This window comes from Mobula hypostoma, chromosome 9, assembly GCF_963921235.1.
Source record: "Mobula hypostoma chromosome 9, sMobHyp1.1, whole genome shotgun sequence".
NCBI lineage: Eukaryota > Metazoa > Chordata > Chondrichthyes > Myliobatiformes > Myliobatidae > Mobula > Mobula hypostoma.
Genome location: NC_086105.1, coordinates 22,357,488 through 22,381,502, shown reverse-complemented (window position 1 = coordinate 22,381,502; position 24,015 = coordinate 22,357,488). Strand labels below are relative to the sequence as shown.

The 24,015-nt window shown below is 40.3% G+C and overlaps 1 protein-coding gene across 2 annotated transcripts in view; it reads left to right on the top strand.

Moving 5' to 3' along the window:
* mdfic (MyoD family inhibitor domain containing) overlaps positions 1–23,742 on the top strand; it is a 52,642-nt gene extending 28,900 nt beyond the window's left edge. Inside the window, exons 4-5 of one of the 2 annotated variants that reach the window (XM_063059630.1) lie at positions 5,400–5,660; positions 22,100–23,742. In XM_063059630.1, the coding sequence (XP_062915700.1) occupies positions 5,400–5,660; positions 22,100–22,350 (512 nt within the window). In that variant the 3' untranslated portion in view covers positions 22,351–23,742. The remainder of the gene's footprint in view (positions 1–5,399; positions 5,661–22,099) is intronic. The other variant, XM_063059629.1, reaches the window with a different exon arrangement.
* Positions 23,743–24,015: the final 273 nt, after the last annotated feature.

Below are 24,015 nucleotides of genomic sequence, written 5' to 3'. Positions count from 1 at the left end.
TCTATAGGTTCAATCTTGGAGAAATCCTGCTAATGGAAAATATAATTTTAACAAGCTAGAGAAGGATTATAGATGGTTGAATAAGCAAGGTGTATTTTGGCCCAAAGTAATATGGATGTTGGGCTGAATAAATATGGCAGAATGCACCCAGAAACTGAAGGTGTTGGGTAGGGGCTGGCTTAAAACATTTAAGAACAATACCTTGTTTAGGTTCAACGCTTGGTGGAATTTGGGATCCAAAACATTTCTATCAGATTTGCTATCTTTACATTTTCATTTGGTGCAGTAGAGGGATGTGAGAGTGTTAGCAGTTCCGTGCCTCACTTGGACCAGAAGTACAAACGTTGTAGTTCCCTGTAGGTCATCACCAGGAGAGGGTATGGCTGTGTGGATATCATGGAAAACACTGCAGGACAGGCACTTGGAACAAGTAGTGTGAAAACTTGCAGTCGAAAATGCAAGAATGATGGCTTAATTGTTTGTGGTTGAACGATAAAGTACATGAGAGCAGGATGCTATTAAAGTGACAACATCCCAAGAAAGGTGGGAATGGGTGGTTGTGACTTTCAGTTGCTTGCAGAAAAACTAAAGTGATTCACAGATCCAAAAAATGCACTTCAACAACTTTGCCTCCAACTTCCACCCTGCCCTCAAATTTACCTGGTCCATTTCCAACGCCTCCTTCCCCTTTCTCAATCTCTCTGTCTCAATCTCTGGAGACAGCTTATCTACTGATATCCATTATAAACCCACTGACTCTCACAGCTATCTGGACTATACCTTTTCCCACCCTGTTTCCTGTAAAAATGCCATCCCCTTTTCTCAATTCCTGCGTCTCTGCCACATCTGCTTTCCGGATGAGGCTTTTTATTCCAGAACGAAGGAGATGTTCTCCTTCAAAGAAAGTGGCTTCCCTTCCTCCACCATTAATGCCACCGTCAACCACATCTCTTCCATTTTGTGCAAATCTGCCCTCATCCATCCTCCCACCGGGGATAGGGTTCCTCTTGTCCTACCACCCCACCGGCCTCTGCATCCAGCACCTAATTCTCTGTAATGTCTGCCATCTCCAACGGGATCCCAATGGCAAGCACATCTTTCCCTCCCTCCCACCCCCACCCCACTTTCTGCTCCTACGTGACTTCCTTGTCCATTTGTCCCTCTGCACTGATCTCCCTCCTGGCACTTATCCTTGTAAGCAGTGTAAACAAATGCTACACCTGCCCCTACACCACCTCCCTCGCTACCTAAAACAGTCCTTCCAGCTGAGGTGACACTTTGTCTTTTGGGGTCATCTGCTATATCCGGTGCTCCTAGTGTTTCCTCCTATATATCAGTGAGTCCCGATGTAGCTTAGGAGACTACTTTGCCGAGCACTTATGCTCCATCCACCAGGTAATGAGAGATCTCCCAGTGGCCACCCATTTTAATTCCACTTCCCATTCCCATCTGACATGCCAATCCATGGCCTCCTCTACTGTCGTGACGAGGCCACACTGAAGTTGGAGGTGCAACACCTTGAATTCCATCTGGGTAGCCTCCAACCTGATGGCATGAACATCGATTTCTTGAATTTCCTGTATTGACCCCTCAATCTCCTTCACCATTCCCTATTCCCTTTTCCCTCTCACCTTATCTCATTACCTGCCCATCATCTCCCTCTGATGCTCCACCTACTTTTTCTTTCTTCCATGGCCTTCTGTTTTCTCCTATCAGATTCCCCCTCATCCAGCCCTGTCTCTCTTTCACCAGTCAACTTCCCAGCTCTATACTTCACCCCTCTTCCCACCCCCCAATTTCACCTATCACCTTGTGTTTCTTCAACCAACATACATCAAAGTTGCTGGTGAACGCAGCAGGCCAAGCAGCATCTATAGGAAGAGGCGCAGTCGACGTTTCAGGCCGAGACCCTTCGTCAGGACTAACTGAAGGAAGAGTGAGTAAGGGATTTGAAAGCTGGAGGGGGAGGGGGAGATGCAAAATGATAGGAGAAGACAGGAGGGGGAGGGATAGAGCCGAGAGCTGGACAGGTGATAGGCAAAAGGGGATACGAGAGGATCATGGGACAGGAGGCCTAGGGAGAAAGACGGGGGAGGGGGTGACCCAGAGGATGGGCAAGAGGTATATTCAGAGGGACAGAGGGAGAAAAAGGAGAGTGAGAGAAAGAATGTGTGCATAAAAATGAGTAACAGCTGGGGTACGAGGGGGAGGTGGGGCCTAGCGGAAGTTAGAGAAGTCAATGTTCATGCCATCAGGTTGGAGGCTACCCAGACAGAATATAAGGTGTTGTTCCTCCAACCTGAGTGTGGCTTCATCTTTACAGTAGAGGAGGCCGTGGATAGACATGTCAGAATGGGAATGGGATGTGGAATTAAAATGTGTGGCCACTGGGAGATCCTGCTTTCTCTGGCGGACAGAGCGTAGATGTTCAGCAAAGCGGTCTCCCAGTCTGCGTCGGGTCTCACCAATATATAAAAGGCCACATCGGGAGCACCGGACGCAGTATATCACCCCAGTCGACTCACAGGTGAAGTGATGCCTCACCTGGAAGGACTGTTTGGGGCCCTGAATGGTGGTAAGGGAGGAAGTGTAAGGGCATGTGTAGCACTTGTTCCGCTTACACGGATAAGTGCCAGGAGGGAGATCAGTGGGGAGGGATGGGGGGGACGAATGTACAAGGGAGTTGTGTAGGGAGCGATCCCTGCGGAATGCAGGGGGGGGGGAGGGAAAGATGTGCTTAGTGGTGGGATCCCGTTGGAGGTGGCGGAAGTTACGGAGAATAATATGTTGGACCCGGAGGCTGGTGGGGTGGTAGGTGAGGACCAGGGGAACCCTATTCCTAGTGGGGTGGTGGGAGGATGGAGTGAGAGCAGATGTACGTGAAATGGAGGAGATGCGTTTAAGAGCAGAGTTGATAGTGGAGGAAGGGAAGCCCCTTTCTTTAAAAAATGAAGACATCTCCCTCGTCCTAGAATGAAAAGCCTCATCCTGAGAGCAGATGCGGCGGAGACGGAGGAATTGCGAGAAGGGGATGGCGTTTTTGCAAGAGACAGGTTGAGAAGAGGAATAGTCCAGATAGCTGTGAGAGTCAGTATCAGTGGATAAGCTGTCTCCAGAGACAGAGACAGAAAGATCTAGAAAGGGGAGGGAGGTGTCGGAAATAGACCAGGTAAACTTGAGGGCAGGGTGAAAGTTGGAGGCAAAGTTAATAAAGTCAACGAGTTCTGCATGCGTGCAGGAAGCAGCGCCAATGCAGTCATCGATATAGCGAAGGAAAAGTGGGGGACAGATACCAGAAAAGGCACGGAACATAGATTGTTCCACAAACCCAACAAAAAGGCAGGCATAGCTAGGACCCATACGGGTGCCCATAGCTACACCTTTAGTTTGGAGGAAATTCCTATAGCATTTTGAAGATCTTGCTTGGATTTCTAGTGTCTGCAGATTTTCTTTTGACTGAGAACATTTTATAGGATAAAGGACTGGTACTGGGATACTCAATTGGTAACTGACTCTGGGCATGTATTTTTTTTGAAATCAAAGAATATTTGATTTTAAGGGGTGAAATTGAAAGCAGCGCTGTGTGGGATAAATGCGGCTATAGTGGAGAAAACTCTTCTCAAAGCACCTCCTGGGCTCTGGTTTTGGAAGATGATGAAACCAGCAACAGGAAGGGACAAGGCTGATTTGGGTAAGCTCAGATAGCTATCAGCTGTGGTCTGGTAGCGCTAATGAAGGCAAGGTCCACATCAAGACTAATGGGGATCTCTCACACAGCCTGAAGCAGGATCACATAAGTACCAACATCTGAGGATGCTGTTTCAAAGATTGCAGGGTGCCTGAGATTTTGCTCCTCAGCCACATTGCTAATCATGTAGCTCCTCACAAGGGTCAGCCCAATGCAGATGGAGTGGGACACCTTGAGAGCAGAGCGCATAGTACTTATGGCTTTGGCATTGAGTTACAGGATAGGCAGCGAATCACTGAGAAGAAGGTGTCTGGTTGAATGCGGTGTTCACTCATAGTTCCTTCACTGTGGCACAATGGTTTTTTCGTGAGGGTGGAGACCATGATCTGAGAAAATGAAACCTGTTTTGATCAGAACTTGGAGAGTACAGAAATGAAACTTTTGATAGGGTTCATCAAAAGTACTGAGGGTGCGGGATTCATAAGACCATAAGATATTGGAGCAAAGGCAGGCCATTCGGCCCATCGAGTCAGCTCCGCCATTCAATCATGGGCTGATTCAATTTTTCCAGTCATCCCCACTCCCCTGCCTTCACCCCATACCCTTTGATGCCCTGGCTAATCAAGAACCTATCTATCTCTGCCTTAAATACATCCAATGACTTGGCCTCCATAGCCGCTCGTGGCAACAAATTCCACAGATTTACCACCCTCTGACTAAAGTAATTTCTCCCCATCTCAGTTCTAAAAGGACGTCCTTCAGTCCTGAAGCTGTGCCCTCTTGTCCTAGAATCCCCTTCCGTGGGAAATAACTTTGCCATATCTAATCTGTTCAGGCTTTCTAACATTCAGAATGTTTCTATGAGATCTCCCCTCATCACCAGAAGTGATGGGGATATTTACAAAGAATGTACTATTCCCATTGGCTCCTCTACCCGTCTCCCCTTTGCTCCTCTACCAGTCTCCACTTTGCTGCGATTTTCCTTTGAACCTAACTCAATTAAGTTATTCGCCTTGCAGACTCCTTGTGTAGCTTGTTAAATTTTTTGTTGGTGCACATATGAAGTGTCTTGTAATATTATAAAAAGTGCTGTGTACATAAAAGATGTTACTGAATTTGTTGAGCTTTCGGAGTAAAAGCTGTCTGTGTGCTACTTTAGAAATCACAGGCATGTGCTCAGTAAATAGTCAGCCGTGCTGGTCACTCAGCATGCCAGTTTGCAAAGAGCCAGATAACAAAGCTTTTATTGTAGTTTGCCTAATGGTTTCCCTGAATTTAAAAGTAGAAGGAAAAAATTCTTTTTGACTCCTCGTCATGCAAACATAGAGCATCTGAAAAAGTGTCTTTACAACTGAATCGTTCTTTTTGAGGTTTCATCATTGCTTTGTGGGACTCCCTGCCTGTAAAATGATCCAGCTTTAGAAATTGTGCATCAAATGTCATTGTTTTTTTAATATTAATTGGGCAATGTTTACCTATATAGGGTTGGATGTAATTTTACATTGATTCTCCCCCCACACCACCCCGGGTATTGTAGAACGGTCCTTTCTTGTTCTGATATGTTAGGTTTAAAGTTTTTGTTGTTTTTGTTCAATCCAATGTTCACTGAAATCCCAAGTTTTCAACATTTTACTATTCATTGCCCTTTTCCAAAATGTGAGAATATATTTTGTTTGAGAAATTAAACTGAATCATCTTCTTACAATTTCAGCTCAACCTCAATCCACAACAGCACTGGAACAGACCGAGGGGGAAACTGGCAAATTACGAAATGGCCACACAAGCCTGAGTAATGTAAATGGAATTCACAATGGGATCACACATGGGATTTCGGACCACAGAAAGCTTTCTGCTCCAGTCTCTCAGAAAATGCACAGAAAACTCCAGTCAAGCCTTTCAGTTACTAGTAATGCCAGCAAAAAAAGCAAATTAAGCTCGACAAATTCTCAGAAACCAGCATCGACACCAGAAGGTATGTTTAATCATCCAGAATTGTAATTTTTTTTTGCACACTTACTTTAAGCATTCTGGAACAAAGTTAAAATTCAATCATATATCTAGGCTAACCTTTTTTTTTCTAAGAAGACATGCTTTTATAATACATATGAAGAAAAATACTTGGGGACGTAGTGTAATTTTCAGTTGACATTGTCAATGAATTTATTTGGCAAACTGCTGCAAGCAAGTAGAAATAAATAATATAGATTCCTTGTGAGCTTGAGAATCATTTTACTTTGCCTGGCCATCCAGACCCATCAGCAAATAGCAACTGAAAATACTTCAAGGTAATTTGGGGATCTGTGATGATGCAAAGTTTCTTCAGATACATAGTGTTACAAACTTTCTTCAGGTATATAAAGTGTATAAAAGAGATGAAAGTAGATATCGGATCACTGGAAAATGTTGCTGGAGAGATAGTAATGGCGGATCAACTGAATAAATATTTTCTATCAGTCTTCACACTAGCAGTATGCTGGAAGTTTAGAAGTGAGTGAAGCTGCCATTACTGTGGAGAATGTGCGTGAAAAACTGGAAGGTCTAAAGGTAGATAAGTCACCTGGAACAGATGGTATGCACCCTAGGATTCTGAAAGAGGTGGCTTCCTACAAAGTGAATCCCAATAGCATGAAAGGTAGCGATGCTTCACTACTAGATGGTCTCAATGCTTTTTATGTCCACTTTGAAAGGGAGAATATAACTACAACTGTGAAGATCCCTGCTGCACCTGATGACCCTGTGATCTCTGTCTCAGGTGCTGATATTAGGCTGTGTTTAAAGAGGGTGAACTCTCGCAAGGTGGAAGGTCCCGATAGAGTACCTGGTAAGGCTCTGAAAACTTGTGCCAACCAACTGGCGGGGATATTCAAGGACATTTTCAACCTCTCACTGCTATGGGCGCAAGTTTCCACTTGCTTCAAAAGGGCAACAATTATACTAGTGCCCAAGAAGAATGATGTGACCTGCTTTAATGACTATCACCCGGTAGCACTCACATCTACAGTGATTAAATGCTTTGAGAGGTTGGTCATGACTAGACTGAACTCCTGCCTCAGCAAGAACCTGGACCTATTGCAATTTGCCTATCGCCACAATAGGTCAATTGTAAATGCAATTTCAATGGTTCTTCACATAGTCTTAGACCACCTGGACAATACAAACACCTATGTCAAGATGCAGTTCATCGACTATAGCTCAACATTCAACACCATCATTCCCACAATCCTATTGAGAAGTTACAAAACCTGGGCCTCGGTATCTCTCTCTGCAATTGAATCTTCGACTTCCTAACTGGAAGACCACAATTTGTGCGGATTGATAATATCTCCTCCTGGCTGATGATCAACACTGGCGCACCTCAGGGGTGTGTGCTTAGCCCACTGCTCTGCTCTCTCTATACCCATGACTGTGTAGCTAGGCATAGCTCAAATACAACCTATAAATTTGCTGATGATGCAACCATTGTTGGTAGAATCTCAGATGGAAATGAGAGGGCGTACAGGAGTGAGATATGCCAACTAGTGGAGTGGTGTCGCAACAACAACCTAGCACTCAACGTCACTAAGATGAAAGAGCTGATTGTGGACTTCAGGAAGGGTCAGATGAAGGAACATATACCAATCCTTATAGAGGGATCAGTAGTGGAGAGAGTGAGCAATTTCAAGTTCCTAGGTGCCAAGATCTCTGAGGACCTAACCCGGTCCCAACATATCGATACAGTTATAAAGAAACAAGACAGCAATTATACTTAATTAGGAGTTGAAGAAATTTGGCATTTCAACAAATACACTCAAAGACTTCTATAGATGTACTGTGAAGAGCATTCTGACAGGCTGCATCACTGTCTGGTATGGGGGTCTACGGTGCAGGACCGAAAGAAGCTGCAGAGGGTATAAATTTAGTCAGCTCCATGTTGGGTACTAGCCTACAAAGTACCCAAGACATCTTCAGGGAACGGTGTCTCAGAAAGGCAGCGTTCATTATTAAGGACACCACCCAGGGCATGCCCTTTTCTCACTGTTACCATCAGGTAGGAGGTACAGAAGCCTGAAGGTACACACTCAGCGATTCAAGAACAGCTTCTTCCCTTCTGCCATCCGATTCCGAAATGGACCTGTGAACACTATCTCACATTTTTAATATATATTGTTTCTGTTTCTTCGCACAACTTTTAATCTATTCAATATATGTGTACTGCAATTGATTTACTTTATTATTATTTTTTCTTCTATATTATGTACTGCATTGAACTGCTGCTGCTAAGTTAAAAAATTTCACGGCACATGCTGGTGATAATAGACCTCATTCTGATTCTGAAGAGATTGTGGAGACATTAAGAATGATTTTTCAAGAATCAATTGATTCTGGCATGGTTCCAGAGAAATCGAAAATTGCAGATAACACTGCAGTATTCAAAAAGGAAGAGAGGCAGAAGAAAGGAAAGAAAGAAAGGCCAGTTAGTCTGAACTCAGTGGTTGGGAGGATATTGGAGTGGATTGTTAAGGATGTGGTTTTGGGGAACTTAGAGGCATGTGATAAAGTAGGCAAGAGTCAGCATGGTTTCCTCAAGGGAAAATCTTGCCTGACAAATCTGTTGGAATTCTTGAAGAAATATCAAGCAGGATAGAGAGAGGAGAATCAGTGGATGATGTTTACTGGCATTTTCAGATGGCCTTTGACAAGGTGTACACATGAGGCTGCTAAACAAGTTATAGCTCATGGCATTACAGGAAAGATATTAGCACAGATGGATTGGCCGGAGGCAAAGAGTGGGAATAAAGGGTTGGCTGCCTGTGACTAGTGATGTTCCACAGGGATTTGTGTTGGGACTGCTTCTCGTTACGTTTTATGGCAATCATTTGGATGATGGATTTCATGGCTTTCTTGCAAAGTTTGAGGATGATATGAAGGTGGGTGGTGGGGTAGACAGTTTTGTAGAAGTTAAGAGGCTGCAGCTGGACAGACAGATTAGGAAAATGGGTAAGGAAGTGGTAAATGGAATAAAATGTCAGGGAGTGTATGATCATGCAATTGGTAGAAGTAGTAGGAGGGTAGACTACTCTCCAAATGGAGAGAGGATTCAAAAATATGAGGTGCAAAGGGATTTGGGAGTTATTGTGCAAGATTCCCTAAAGGTTAATTTGCAGGTTAAGGTGAGGAAGACAAATGTGATGTTAGCATTCATTTCAAGAGGACTAGAATATAAAAGCAAGAATGTAATGTTAAGGCTTTATAAAGCACTGGTGAGGCCTCACTTGGGATATTGTGAGCAGTTTTGGGTCCCTTATCTTAGAAAGGATGTGCTGACATTCAGAAGGGTTCAAAGGAGGTTCACGAAAATGATTCTGGGATTTAAATTCTTGTCATATGAGAGTGTCTGATGACTCTGGGACTGTACTCACTGGAATTCAGAAGAATGAGGAGTGACCTCATTGAAAACTATTGAATGTTGGAAGGCCTCAGTAGAAGGATGTGAAGAGGAGGTTTCCTATGGTGGTGGTGTTTAGGGCCAGAGGGCACAGCCTTGGAATAGAGTGGCATCCTTTAGAATAGAGATGAGGAGGATTTTTTTCATTCAGAGTGGTGAATCTGTTGAATTTTTTTTACCATAGATGGTTGTAGAGGCCAAGTCAATGGGTATAGTTAAGGCAGAGGTTGATGGATTCTTGATTGGTCAGGGCATGAAGGGATATTGGGGAGAAGGCAGGAGATTGGGGCTGAGGAGGAAAATGGATCAGCCATCATGAAATGGTGGAGCAGGCTTGATTGTCCAATGGTCCAATTCTGCTCCTATGTCTTATGGGCTCCTGATCTAAATCTGCTTGCATGTTATATGACTATCAGTTTGAAGACTAAATGGTTAAAATGTTGCACAAATTTTCTAGAAGCATTACAAAAGATTCAACCGATCATCAGCCCCCATCTCTTGTTCACCACCTCCTCCACCCTCCATACCTATGTCACCAATCTATAAGGTCATAGTTGATCTTTACCTGCAGGCCATTGTCCTGACTACCCCACAATCCTCATCTAAAACACTGTCTGTAACCATCTTTGTGCTCAGTGAATGATTTACCATTGGCATCATGGATGGAAAATTCCAAAGGTCCTTTGCCTTCTCAGTGAAGAAAAGTCTCTCTGCCCTTGTTTTGAATGGTAGATTCCTTATATTGAGACAAGTGCTCCCTGGATATGGGTACTCTAGCCATGGGAAATATCAACCTTCACACCTACCCTGTCAGGAGCCTGAAGAAATTTATGCACTCTGTAACCTTGTCTCTCCATTCTTCTAGGATTAAACTTGAGACTCTGTGCTTGATCCCCCTTCTAACAACAAGCCAACCATCCTTGCCTTAGTCTGGTTATTCTATTCTAAATTTATCCTTTTTTAGTTAGGGAGGTAATTCATCTTGAGCAGGGCCTTGTAAAATTGGTGCAATAACTTGCAATATTGCATCCAAGCTTATTTGAGAACCATTCATAAAGATTTGGACACTTTCACACTTAGCAACCCTGATCTTACCCCTTTGTGATACCAGAGTGTATAATGAACCCACCCTTGTCTGGTTGAAATCATCTAACTTAGGACAGTATAACATTTGACTTTGAAAATTGCCTGCCCATTGTTCAAAATGGCCTTACTGCTTTGGCATTGTTTTAGCTCCTAGGATTACTTTGAGTAGAAAAAGATCTGTTCACAATAAGAGAAAATCCACATTATTTGTGTATTCCCTAACACAGAAGTGATTAGTTTGGCAATGTAATAGGCAAAATGTATTGGGACAGAGCTTGTTGTCAGCCATAGACCGTAGGTGCCCACCATGTGGGAAAAGTGACAATCTGGGGCCTCTTGCCTTTATGCCAATACCACATTCTGTTAATACTGATTAATGACTGTCCCATGTTAAAACATCTGCAGAAACAGCTTTCACTCGGAGTGATTGAGTCATCCTCAATCCCACGGAACTGCTTGAAAAGGAGGAGGAGGAAAAATATGGACTTGCCATCTGTAGCATCACTGACTTCAATATCTTAAGTTCAATGTTATATCATGAGGCTGTGCACAGAAGTGGAGTCTTGCCATAAGATCACAAGACTATAAGATATAGGAGCAGAATGTGGTTATGTGGGTGAACTGAATGAGCCCTGTTCATGGCCTCGCTGGAAAGCAGTGGCAAAAAGCATTTGAACAAGTAAACAGAATTAAATCACCAAACACTGAAAATGCAAACATATACTTAATTTAATTTGCCTTTTTTCTTGCTCCTAGCCTTGTAGCTACTCCTGTATATTGAAATAAATTGCCTCGTGTATCCTTGCACCATGTCTAACCTGGCTTGCTGCTTCCTTAGCATAACAGGCATCTCTAGTGTCCTTCTTGAGGAGAACTAAACTCAGAATGTTCTCACACAGATTACCAGTAGAACTTGTGCAGAAAATACAGAACTCCTAAACCTCCTGATATTTAAGGGCACTTGGTATTTTTTTTGGGTGGTAGATTTAAAAATGCTTTATTTTGCACAGTTAACAAAAAGGCTCTAGGGTAGAAATTGCTCCCTTTTGTGTCCATTTACTGAATAAAAAGTTATGATAAAGAGAATTTTGGCATTAAACTTCTGTAATACAGTAAATAGTCTAGATAGTGGCCCAAATTTCAGATTCATTAATTTATGACATGTACATTGACATGGAGTGAAATGTGTCATTTTTGTCAACAAATAACAGCAATCAAAAGAGGTGCTGGGGGCAGCCTTCAAGTTTTGCCACACAATCTGGCACCAGTATAGCATGCCTACAGCCTTCAGCAGAACAACACAAATAACAGCAATACAAAAACAGCAACGAAATATAACAACAGCCAAACATGTCCCTTTTCTCCTTCCTACTCCCAAAGAATTAGAATCAGAAACAGGTTTATTATCACTGGCATGTGCTTGAAATTTGTTAACTTAGCAGCAGCAGTTCAATGCAATACATAGTATAGAAGAAAAAAAAAATCAATTACAGTATATGTATATTGAATAGATAAAAAAATCGTGCAAAAGCAGAAATAATATATGCTTTAAAAAAAAAAGTGAAGTAGTGTTCATGGGTTCAATGTCCATTTAGGAATTGAATGGCAGAGGGGAAGAAGCTGTTCCTGAATCACTGAGTGTGTGCCTTCAGGCTTCTGTATCTCTTACCTGATGTTAACAGTGAGAAAAAGGCATGCCCTGTGTGCCGGGGGTCCTTAATAATGGACGCTGCCTTTCTGAGTTACCGCTCCTTGAAGATGTCCTGGGTACCTTGTAGGCTAGTACCCAACATGGAGCTGACTAAATTTATGACCCTCTGCAGTTTCTTTCGGTCCTGCGCAGTAGCCCCCACCCCATCTCCCCCATACCAGACAGTGATGCAGCTTGTCAGAATGCTCTCCCCATCCCCCCATACCAGACAGTGATGCAGCCTGTCAGAATGATCTCCATGGCACATCTGTCTTTAGAAGGACGGGTCTCCATTTGCAGAATGGACATGCTAATGTCCAGTCCCTGGCCTGACCCGCAAATCATAGGTTTCTGACTTCCAGTGCCACTGACCCAGGGGCCTTGACCGTGGGCCTCAACGTTTGGATTCACTGACTTTGACATTTGACCATTAGGTTTTGACCTTTAGTATCAAGCCGAGGACTGGCCGATCATGGGACTTTCAACTCTGAACATGACCATATGGACCTCCTATTCCAAGACTCAGTGCCCTGGGTTGTCACCAGCCCTGTTCCCTGGGCCTGCTGTCACAACCTGTCACTTAACTCCACATGCTGCCCCCAAAACCACCCTGTGAACTTTCTAAAAAGAACAATTAAGTCTGAGCCACTACCTCAGTGCCAACAGCAGCTCGGCATCATCTTGACCGGATTTGGATTTTAGACCCCTTGTGCAATTAAAAGAGGAAACAAACTATTTGTTCTGCAGTGTCTTAGAAGCTAGCGGAGCAAAGTCAGGCAATATTCCAATTAGAATTCTTGGCTGGTGCAACCAAGCACCAATTCCAGGCTTACTTTCAATGCTCTGGATTGTAAATCCATTACTAGATATGCACCTGGAAAAGGATGATTTTCAATTTCCATGCACACAATTTGTTTAACACAGAAGGGAGTTGAATAAGTTTTCAGTCTCAATTTTCATTTCCATTGTCCTCTGATCTTAAATATTTGGACCCATGCTGTATACTTTGCAGGTGTGGTAACATAAACTGTCCTCAAAGCCCAAATACAGATATGCACTATGATTCCAAATACTTGTGTAGTGATAATAATCATTCCAAGGATACTTGAACACTTATCAAATGAATAAGAGACTGATGTCAGTTTTGCTGTAAATTTTTAAAAACTGTTTTGAAGTACGGTTGGATTTTGAGTTGTATAGTATGAAAGTGGACATCCTGCCTACTGAGAGATTGAACGTCAGTCATCCAGTTTCACCAGTCCCATTCTGTTCTGTCTACCTTCCCCTTGACTTCCTCATGGACTTTTCTCGTACCTGTGGAAATTCATAAGCCAGCTAACTTGCAGAGGAACTTGTATTAGAGGAAAGAAGAGCACACGGATGCGGTCATGGAGAAGATGTGCAAACTCCACCTGGATAGATGCGGGAGGGGTGGGGGGTGGCCAGGATTGAGCCTGGGTCACTAGAGTTGTGTAAACATGGCTCAGCATACTATATGTTTTAGAGTCAGAGAAAAGTACAGCACAGAAACAAGTCCTTCAGCCCATCTAGTCTATGCCGAACTATTTAAACTGTCTACTCCGATAATCTACGCCGAGAGCTCCATATCCCTACTATCTATGTACCTATCCAAACTTAACTTAAATGTTGAAATCAAGTTTGTGTCACCATTTGCGCTGGCAGCTCTTTCCACACACTCACGGCACTCTGTGAAGAGGTCTCCCCTTGTGTTCCCCTTAAACTTTTCACCTTTTGCCCTTAATCCATGACCTCTTGCTGTAGTCCCACCCAATCTCAGTGGGAAAAGCCTGTTTGCATTTACCCTATCTAAACCCCTCGTAATTTTGTATACCTCCATCAAATCTCCCCTCATTCTTCTGTAGTCTAAGAAATAAAGTTCTAATCTATTCAATCTTTCCTTATAACTCAGGTCCTCCAGACCCAGCAACATCCTTTAAATTTTCTCTGCACTCTTTCAAACTTGTTTGCATCTGTCCGGTAGGTAGGTGACCAAAACTGCGCACAATACTCCAAATGAGGTTTCACCATCGTCATATACAATTTCAGCATAGCATCCCATCTCTTGTACTCAATATTCTGATTTAGGAAGGCCAATGTGCCAAAAGCTTTCTTTACAACCCCATCTGCCTGTGCCATCACTTTCAATAAATATATTCTGTATACACCAGAGTAGCTGCAACTAACTGATATTTGTTTTAAATATTGCCCAAGTTCAGCAATGTAAGTAGGTCGGTATAATTGTGGCTTTTCCCACATTCAACCAATACCTATCTGGTGCCATCAATACAAAAGGTAGGAATGTAATAGTTTTTAAAATTGGAACTGGCCATGTATTTCATGTGTACCCTTACATTTATTTCTCCATTGTTTCAGTTAGTTAATTAAAACTCTTCAGTGAGATCAGTTAAATTATTGCTTTATTGTACGGCCAATGGCTGAATATGCAGAGTGACAATTAGAAAGCACGAACGCAACTTGCCTCGTTTCAGGTTGCTCCTGAGAATAAGAAAAATATTAAACTGTGGCAATATTCCAGTGAATGGTAGGGCATTGAGTGAAGTGGAACAAAGGGATCTGGGAATACAGGTCCATAATTCATTGGAAGTGGTGTCACAGGTTAATGGAGTCATAAACAAAGCTTTTAGCACATTGGCTTTCATAGATCAAAGTAATGAGTACAAGAGGTAGGATATTATGTTGCAGTTGTATAAGATGTTAGTAAGTCCTAATTTTTAGAATTGTGTGCAGTTTTGGTCCCCTACATACAGGATAGATGTAAATAAGGATGAAAGAGTACAGAGAAAATTTACAAGGATGTTGCTGACTGGAGGCTTTAGTGAAAAGGAAAGATTGAACAGGTTAGGACTTTATTCCTTGAAACTTAGGGGACTGAGGGGAGATTTGATAGAGATATCAAAATTATGAGGGGCATCGATAGGGTAAATGCAAGCAGGCTTTTTCCACTGAGGTTGGGTGGGACTACAGCTAGAGGTGAAGGGTGAAAGGTGAAAAGCTTTAAGGGGAACATGGGAGGAAACTTCTTCACTCAGGGTCATGAGAATGTGGAACAAGCTGCCAGCAAAGTGATACATGCAAGCTTGATTTCAATGTTTAATTCAATGTTTAAGAGAAGTTTGGGTAGGTACATGGATGTGAGGGGTATGGAGGTCTATGCTCCCATTGCCAGTCGATGGGACTAGGCAGCTTAAATGGTTCAACATATACGAGGTGGACCTGTTTCTGTGCTGCATTTTTTTTTGTGACCATTACTCTTAGTCTTTAAGAGGACCATTTTGATTGGCTTCCCATGTCAATTCATTGCTAAAAGGTGGAGTCTAACCTCTTATCCGATAAGATTTAGCCAAGAGCACGTTTTCTGTTTCTATTTCTGGACACATTGGACTGGTTGTGGTTTTTCAAGTGGTTAAGTGACCTCTATGGGTGATCATTTTATTAACCTAGAGAATAAGTTATCTTTAAAAACGTAAATATTGATGGTCATTATGGTCTGCATCATAGCCGTGACCTATCTACACAAAATGGGTGGCTGTTTGGGTGGATTTAAGAGGAAAACAAGATTCCTTTTTTGAGCAGCATTGATTAATTGGGCCAGAATTTTGTTCTTGGTTTTTGTAGAACATATAACATTGAGGCTGCCTGACATTATGTGCTCTGATTCTGAATTTTGTTTCCAAGTGGAATACAATGTCCAGCTTCCACTACGTTTCGGGGGGTGAAGAGGGGGACTAGGAATTACTTTTTACGCTGCTTTTGCCCTCTGCTCTAAGCTAAATCATGCAGGCCTACAAATTTTAAGTCTTCTTCATGATTGGAATGCAGAGAGAATAAAATGGTTTAGGGTAGTGATAGTGTAAAATTTGTTACTTGATGGTCAGCAAGGACTCAGCTGAAAGGCCTGTTTCTGTACTTTATTTCAATGATTCTGACTGAGTTTTGTTACCAATGCTAAAACTACTACTTCTCAACCAGAACTGTTCAAAATTAAAGATTTTAGATGTTTTGAACAAATGTAAATTGAGGTTTTTTTACAATCCAATACTTCTAGAATGGAGCAGCAGAAACATTGCCCTGTATTCAGTTATTAATATCAAGCAGAAATATAGTAAGAGGTACTGAAGCAAGCTATATGTATATACATACGGGCTTTGTAGTTTTATTACTTATAGTTGTTCTGTGGTGGCTATCTGTCTAAAGCCTTCCCCTAACTTGAAGGCATGAGTTAAGAAATTTGATAGAACTTTCCTTTTGGTTGTCTAGAAGAGGGTAGTGCTTGGGTTGTTTGGTATAATCAAGGTGAAAACAGCTTACATAATTAGAATTCTAACCAGTAATCAAGGCCAAAACAGCTTGCATAATTAGCATTCTATCCACCAATGGTTCTTCATAGTTGCAGTCTGTACCATCTGCAAAATGGAGGAGCTTGCCAAAGCTTCTACGCTTGATCTTGATCTGGATCTAATTTACCATCAGGTCAAGGACGATGGACACATTTTAAAAAAAAAAGCTCATACATCCTGATTCGAAAGTGCATCATTGGTTCATTATCCTCATAGGGTTTTTAAGCCTGTCGTACCAGATGCTTAAAAACCCTATGAGGATAATGAACCAATGATGCACTTTTAAAAGTGTTAAACTTCATACCTAGAATAAAGCAGATTGGATGGTGACGGAGTTCCATCTTTTGAAGGGAAATTGAGGATAGGTATTAAATATTGAACTTGGCTGTGAAACCACTTCCTATAGTTTAAAAAATATCAAAATTCACCTTTCAAGTAGATATTCTGGTCCAGATTCTACATGATGAAGAGCAGAAGCATGAGTTATACAAATGCACTCTTAGTCTTTAAGAGAAGAAAGTCTTGCTTAACTGTGTGCTGATCATCAAATGGCACTCAATGGTGCTATAACTCAGATAGTACTGTGCATATTTTTGAGGAATAACTAAGTATTCCATTTTTTTATTTTGATCTCTTCTAGGGTTCATATTTATGTTGCTTAAATATAAAAATCTCTGAATGTTATCCCTTCCCTAGGTTTAAAATATATGGATTAATCAAATGCTTAGTTAGCTCCTTTTCTAATTTGCATTTAAACGGAGAATAGTCTGTTCAGTTTCTGATCTGCATTGAATAAAAATGTGATTTATTCATATGTGCAAATTTCTCTTTCGGTTAAACCAAACCTAGTAGTTTATTTTACCAGTGCCTTATTTGCATTTAATAATGGAGTATGCGAGTAATTCCTGAATTCATATTTAACCAATGAAATACCAGTTAACTCTTGTCCTTGGTGTGTTTTTTTTTGTTTTTTTTTCTTGAATCACTTCAGGTTTAGTGAAGCTAGAAAGTACATTATAGTGTTTTAATCGATGTCATGAACTTGGATAATACCTGAAAGTGGAGATAAATTGATGAGTCAATTACTGCTTCTGCCTTCGGGGCCTAACAGTCAGTTATATTAACGATAATTAATAGGCTTTAGGGAGCAACTAATTTTTCAGGAAATCCAAACAGGATGTACAAGACATAAAGGAAGTGAGCTGAGGACTCCTTGAAATAGAATATTAATGACTGATTTTTTTTCTTAAAGAACCAAATCGTTGATTATGGACATTTGTTGACTTAATGCTGCAATGTTTTGAGGTTAAAAAAAAGTAAATTTGTATGAATTTGTAAAATAATTACAAATATTCCATCAATAGAATATAAATATTCAGAGATTTTATGCTTTTTGTTTTGTGAAACCTTTTCTGCCATAATGATTTATATATGAAAGGAAAAAGTTACTAGAAACTGCATTCGTCACTGCTTTGTACCGTGGTGGATTTCAGGTCCTTGCTGATGCAGTGTTTAACATTACTGCACAATTTTGCCCACTTCAAATCGAATGAAATATACTGTCTGGCAACCTTGCTTTTTTTCCCCGCTGCCCCCTCCCCCACGTTTCTATATTCCTGTGCTTTGTAAGTCCCATTGTTTGAGCAATATTCAGATGTCAGCCATAGAAAAGTCGGCATTTGCAGTTATTGTTCGGGTATGCTGTTAAAGCAGTGAATGACAGTTGTCATAATGACTACCATTGGCGAGTCAGTGAATTTGAATTTTTGCTTGCTTTGAGTAATAAATTAAAAGTGAAATATTGGGTGCTACAGGGGTTCTTCAGAAATGAGATGTGCTATATCAGTAGCATCATTGAGAAAATACTTTGCTACAGTAAGTATGGCCAACTGTTTGTGACAACTTACAAGAGCAAGCATCCTGTAAGGGTGGAGAGGATGTTTCCTGTAGTGGGCGAGTCTAGGACCGGAGGGGACAGCCTCTGAATTGAGTGATATCCATTTAGAACAGAGTTGAGAAGGAATTTCTTTAGCCCAAGGGTGGTGAATCTGTGGAATTCATTGCTCCAGATGGTCATGGAAGACAAGTCATTGAGTATATCAAAGTGGAGGTTGATAGGTTCTTGATTAGTCATGGTATCGAAGGTCATGGGGAGAAGGCAGGAGAATGGGGTTGAGAGGGATAATAAATTGGCCATGATGGAATGGTGGAGCAGACTTGATGGATGGAATGGCCTAATTCTGCTCCTATGTTTATTGGTCTGAGGGGATGTATTTCTGCACAGATGACTTCAGATCAAGATGGGATGGTTATTGGCCACTCAATATTGCAGATCTGCATAAGTGATTTTTACCTTGCCTGTCAGGAGACTGCCAGGATCTAATGTATTGGTGGGTATTCATTTTGCTTACTTTACTATCACTGAAGTCATTGGGATATAATATGACCTACAATTCAGTATTTTACCTATGGGTTTCCTTTTCAGTTAGTTACAATTAATTTATTGTATTGTTTTCAAACCCCCTACATTTACATTTACTTAATATGCATAATCTGCACAATTTTGGGACAGTGAAATATTGATCTAGATTATGTACTTGTAAAACCAATTTGCTGGTGTCATTGTACCACCAACCTGACAGTACGGGAAGAGTTGATGCCAAAATCTTGAGGTTGGAATCAATAATTCCCTACTGTTCTTGAAGTATGTTTTTTTTGCAATCTTCTCTAACGTAATTGAGAAAAATTGTCACGGTGAGAACTTGAAGTACATATTATTGCTGTAAAATACTCTGGAAAATTAACTTTTTGCATCAGCTATTATTGCCATGGTAAGCCACAATAAATATTACACCATTTTTGTTCCTTAAATCTGAGTTTGTATGTGTAGGTTTTAATTACGTTAGATAAACAAAAATATAATACAATGGATTTTTAAAAGTTTGATCTGCCATCTGTATATTACAATCTTAATATTGTGCTCTGTGAAATGTTTTAAGTTAAAGTTTAAAGGTTCATTTTATTGTCAAAGTACAGATGTACAATACAATTTTGGTATTCGTCTTCTTCAGATAGCCATGAAATACAGAAAAACCATGGGAGTTGTTGAGAACCAAGACATCAACCCCATTCCTCCCGCATGAAAAAGAAAAGGAAGCAAGACTTGCAAGCCCCAAACCCCCACCCCCTCCCCCACACAAAAACTAACAGATCACTCACAAGGGAGAAAACAGCGGCTAGAACATCAAACCCCAAATCTCCAACCCCTCCCTTGCACAAAGTTAATTATTGCACTTCTTTATTTTCTCGTTGGTGTCTGAGCTGATCAGGTGCTGTGGGAAACTTGGTTATTGGTAGCCTTTGCTTCTTTACTGGTTACATAATCCAGACTATTCATTTCTTCAACAGTGGAAAATTTTCAACTTTTAGTGAGCAAAAAGCACCTGAAATCTTTTTGATTGTTATTTCTGTTCCTATTAAATTCTACAATGAAATTTTTGCTGACATGTTTTTCTCGTGAAGAGGGCAGCAATGTGTGGTTAGAAGCTTTGCTCCTCTCCTTACTGGGCTCCTTAAATTTGGTGTTCTCCCACAGTGTTTAATCTAGTGGCCCAGTTGATGGGTGTAAAAGCATAATTAGGATTTGACACCTTTTAGTTGAAACTCCAATTAAATGTAGATGGTACCATTCAGCTGTTCATCATAATTGTTGAACCTAAAACTTGTTTGTTCAAAGGAAGGACATTATTTATTCTCTTCTCTTAATTTTTTCTTTCCTCTTTTCAATTTACTCCTTTCTCTATCCTGCATGAAGAAAGAATCAAATATTTTAATTAAAAGCATAATGTATTTCATACTCTGCAGGCCGGGCACCTGTAAAGGGAGGAATCCATTAACGTTTCAAGTCAATGACTTAAAGCATTAATTCCATTTCTCTATCCACAGGTACCGCCTAACCTGCAGAGTATTTCTAGCATTTTTCATCCTCCACAATATTTTTTCATTTGTAATAGTAAGTGAATATTTAAGCTGTAATGCTATGTGTTCTGTAAGATACGGGAACTCAAAGACATACAATGTAAAGATAGTTGGAAGTATGCATACAGAAAATTTTAAATAAATCTGCTTTTTTCAGTGAAGCTGCATTTACTTTATTGACTTTGTTCAAATCTTTCTCTCTGCATTAGACTGCTGTGCTTCTTTGGTTCTGGCCTGTCTTTTCTGTCACTGCACCGAGCTCACCCTTGGGCTGCTTGAAGTTTGCTCCTTCTGTCAGCATGGTTTCTCTGATTCCTGCTGTGTTTGCAGTGGCTGTTGCTGCATCAGCCTTCAGGAGACCCCTGCTGAGGATCTCAACTGTGCCTGTGACTTCGACTTTACACTCTTTGATTCTTGCTGTGAGACAACTGAATGTCTGGAAATTTGTTTAGAGTGTTCTGAACTCTGTCAGCATAGCTAGCTGAAATGACCAGGACCAAGGTTTGTGTTGTATATGTTAATGTCTTGTTCAATTTTAAGCTAACTGTTGAGGCGAAAACCACTGAAATAGATGCTGAAATATATAGTTCAAATTTGAAGCTTTTGCATCATTCAACTTGTATGCTCAAACACCATTCATGGTCAGATTGATTCGCTATGAAAACTACTTTTAACTTGGATAAACCAGGTTTCTGTTTTTATTTAGCAAGTTTGCACAAATCTTGTGTTAAATTTCTGGTTGCATAAAAGAAAAGCAAAATTAAAATGTCAGTTGTAAATGATCGAGGAAGTAGATGATGTAGAGGATTAGATAGGGTATTCACAATTACTATCCATGTTCAAACTGAACTCAGATCCCTGAGATAATTGTACAGTGTGTGATTGGTTCCTATTGTAAACTGAACCCAGTCTCGTATGCTAAGCTACTATTGGGCTTTTGTGGTAGGTATGAGGTTAAAGACCAACAGCAGTTTAACAGAATTCTAAAATGTTTATCATATGTTGCTGGGGTGAAGTTTAATAAAGTGTCTGTTGGAATGAAGTTTAGAGGGCATTAAGTAATCTTTTTACGTGCGGTCTTCAGTATAGCAAGAAAAAAATGTGCAGAATCCTTGAAATAGCAGTTCAGTTAGCATCTGCGGAGGGTAAAAAAAGAATTAATGTTCCGGATCAGTGATGTGTCAAATGAAGGTCTGCTGTTAAGAAATATTAACTGCTTCTGTGATCATAGATGGTACCTGTCCTGTTGAGTATTCCCTTCATCTGCATGATTTTATCCTTCAACAGAGCTGTTTTCTCATCTGCTTCTATTTAAGAGTTTTGGTGATGACCCTATAGCAAACACTTAAACCATTTTTTTGAGTATGTCTGGCTAAATAAGATTTTAAAGAACTCCATTGCATGTATTGATTGAGCCAAACTTGTAAATTGATGTAATACATTTTGGGGGTGTTAAAGATTTTGAATATTTAGGGTTATTGCAAGTAGTAATCAGAAGTGTTTTAAATCTTGACTGTCTTGATCTCTTTTTAATTTTTAACACTTCTAACTAATGACATACTTATTTTAAAAAAAGAAACAAAAAATCGTGCTTCAGTCTCTATCGCCGAGGTGGGATTTTGTGTCAATGTTTTTGTGGGATGGGTATAGTGGTGGGGTAATGTTATAAGGCATATTGCAATAGAATAGTGAGTTTCTTGACTATTTCTGTTAAATGTTAATGGTTGAGAAAAAGAAATTTGTTATGGAATAAAAGATAGTTATGTCAGTATAATTTGATTTAATGTGGCCTTTCCTTCCTTTTTCTTTCCCATTTTATAATCGGTTGGATGGGTGATGACTTACACTTGAAGATGGTTGTGTGCATTGCATTCTCGCCTGCCTATTCTGTGAATTTGTCACCTTTTGCAACATTATTCTGGGACAAGCTACGTGTGGTATATGCACGTCTGAAAACACTTGCTGCTGTTGTGGACCAGATGACTTTGGGGATGACTGCAACTGCCCATGTGATATGGACTGTGGCATGATGGATGCCTGCTGTGAGTCCTCAGACTGCTTGGAAATCTGTATGGAATGCTGTGGGATATGCTTTCCTTCATGATCATCTGACTTAACATTTTTTTTAAAGCTTTGCTTTTCAAAAATCGAGATAATGCTTCCTTATGGACATGATGTACCCATGTGATTATTCTCAACAGACCAGATACATATAAGCTTTTACATTGGTATTAAAAACAATTACTGTGGAAATGAAAATCATCTCTGAACTATTATGGGCAATGATCTGGCATGTTTATTTGTTAAATGTGCAGGAAAAACTTCATTAAAGCTTGCAAATATTGCTTTATTAGGTAAAAATGTTGTTATGGAATATTTTGTCTATGATTAGATTATGTACAGTTTCAAAAAATACTGCACAGACTTTTATGTATTAATGTTGTGTATTGTTATTAAATGTGTTTTGACTAATTGGATTATACACTTAAAGTTTATAATCTGGGCTTGTAGTTCTCTGTCCTGATTATTTTTGTTTTTTTAAAATTCAAATTAGAGGAAGGGGTTTGGTTGCTGTTTCTACTAAATTATTAATGATATGCACATTAATAGAACTTGCTATCTGTTACGCCACTGGTGTTTAGGGCAACAATGAAGGTCCTCTATCTCTGTCTGTCCATACAGTCGTACACAGATATACAAGGATTCTTCATTGCTGTTTCATAACTTTTTTTTTAACTGGAGGGCCAGTGGATCACTCTTTGTCTGGCCTCTACCCTATGACCTGTTTGGCATGGGTAACCCTATCAAGAGCCAAAGCACAAGGCTCTGACTCCAGCCTGCACAGCTCTCCAGGTCTTTGAGTCACACAAGCCTCCTAATCCTGTGACAAGCTTGGAGGACATTAATATAAACAAAGTGTATAATCTTTGTGTTTAGTGCCTTGACTTTATAAACAAGTTTTGTAAAAGTTTCCTTTTTGTTGTGTCCAACAAACAGGAACAATTGTAACAAGTCTTCATCTCTGCTTATTTTCTTGAATGAATTGTTATAAATTATAAATCCTCTTAAGCATACCTGCATGGGGAATTAGGAGGGGTTTTGAATACACTCATGTATTTCATTAATTTAAGAACTTTACTTATTTTTTTCTGGAAACTTATTGAGTAGAATAGCAATAAGTCAAATAAAGTTGAAAAGCAATGCAGGTTAATGGGGGGAAATAACTTGTCTTAATTTGTACGTAGCTTCTCTTTCTGAGAGAAGCAAAGGCTGACCATATATTTTTTATAGCTTATGTTTTTAACAGACTGCAGCATTGGTCCAGGCCATGTACTAAAACCAACCAAGACAAATTTTAAAATAAAAACAATTAGACTTAGTTAAAACTTTGACTATGTTTTCTTTGAAATGTATGATTGCATAATCCAGTTAATCTGTTGAATTTTGTTCTCACTCATAATGATAATAAACTGTAAACCTTTATATTTATGATGGAAAAGAGGATGGGACCCATGTGGCAATATGCAGTGATTAGTGCAATACTATTGCATCAGAGAACATCCAAGTTTGGAGTTCAGTTCTGTCACTGACTGTAAGGAGTTTATACATTCTCCCCATGACAACATGTGTTTCAAGTACCCTGCCCAAAAGAGCCCATTCCCCATTCTCCACACCTACCCCAATTTCTAAATAAATAAATAAATTTGTTTCTGATTGTTCTCATATATTCAGGAATCTCTTCTAAAGACATTGTGTACATGTGAAAGAA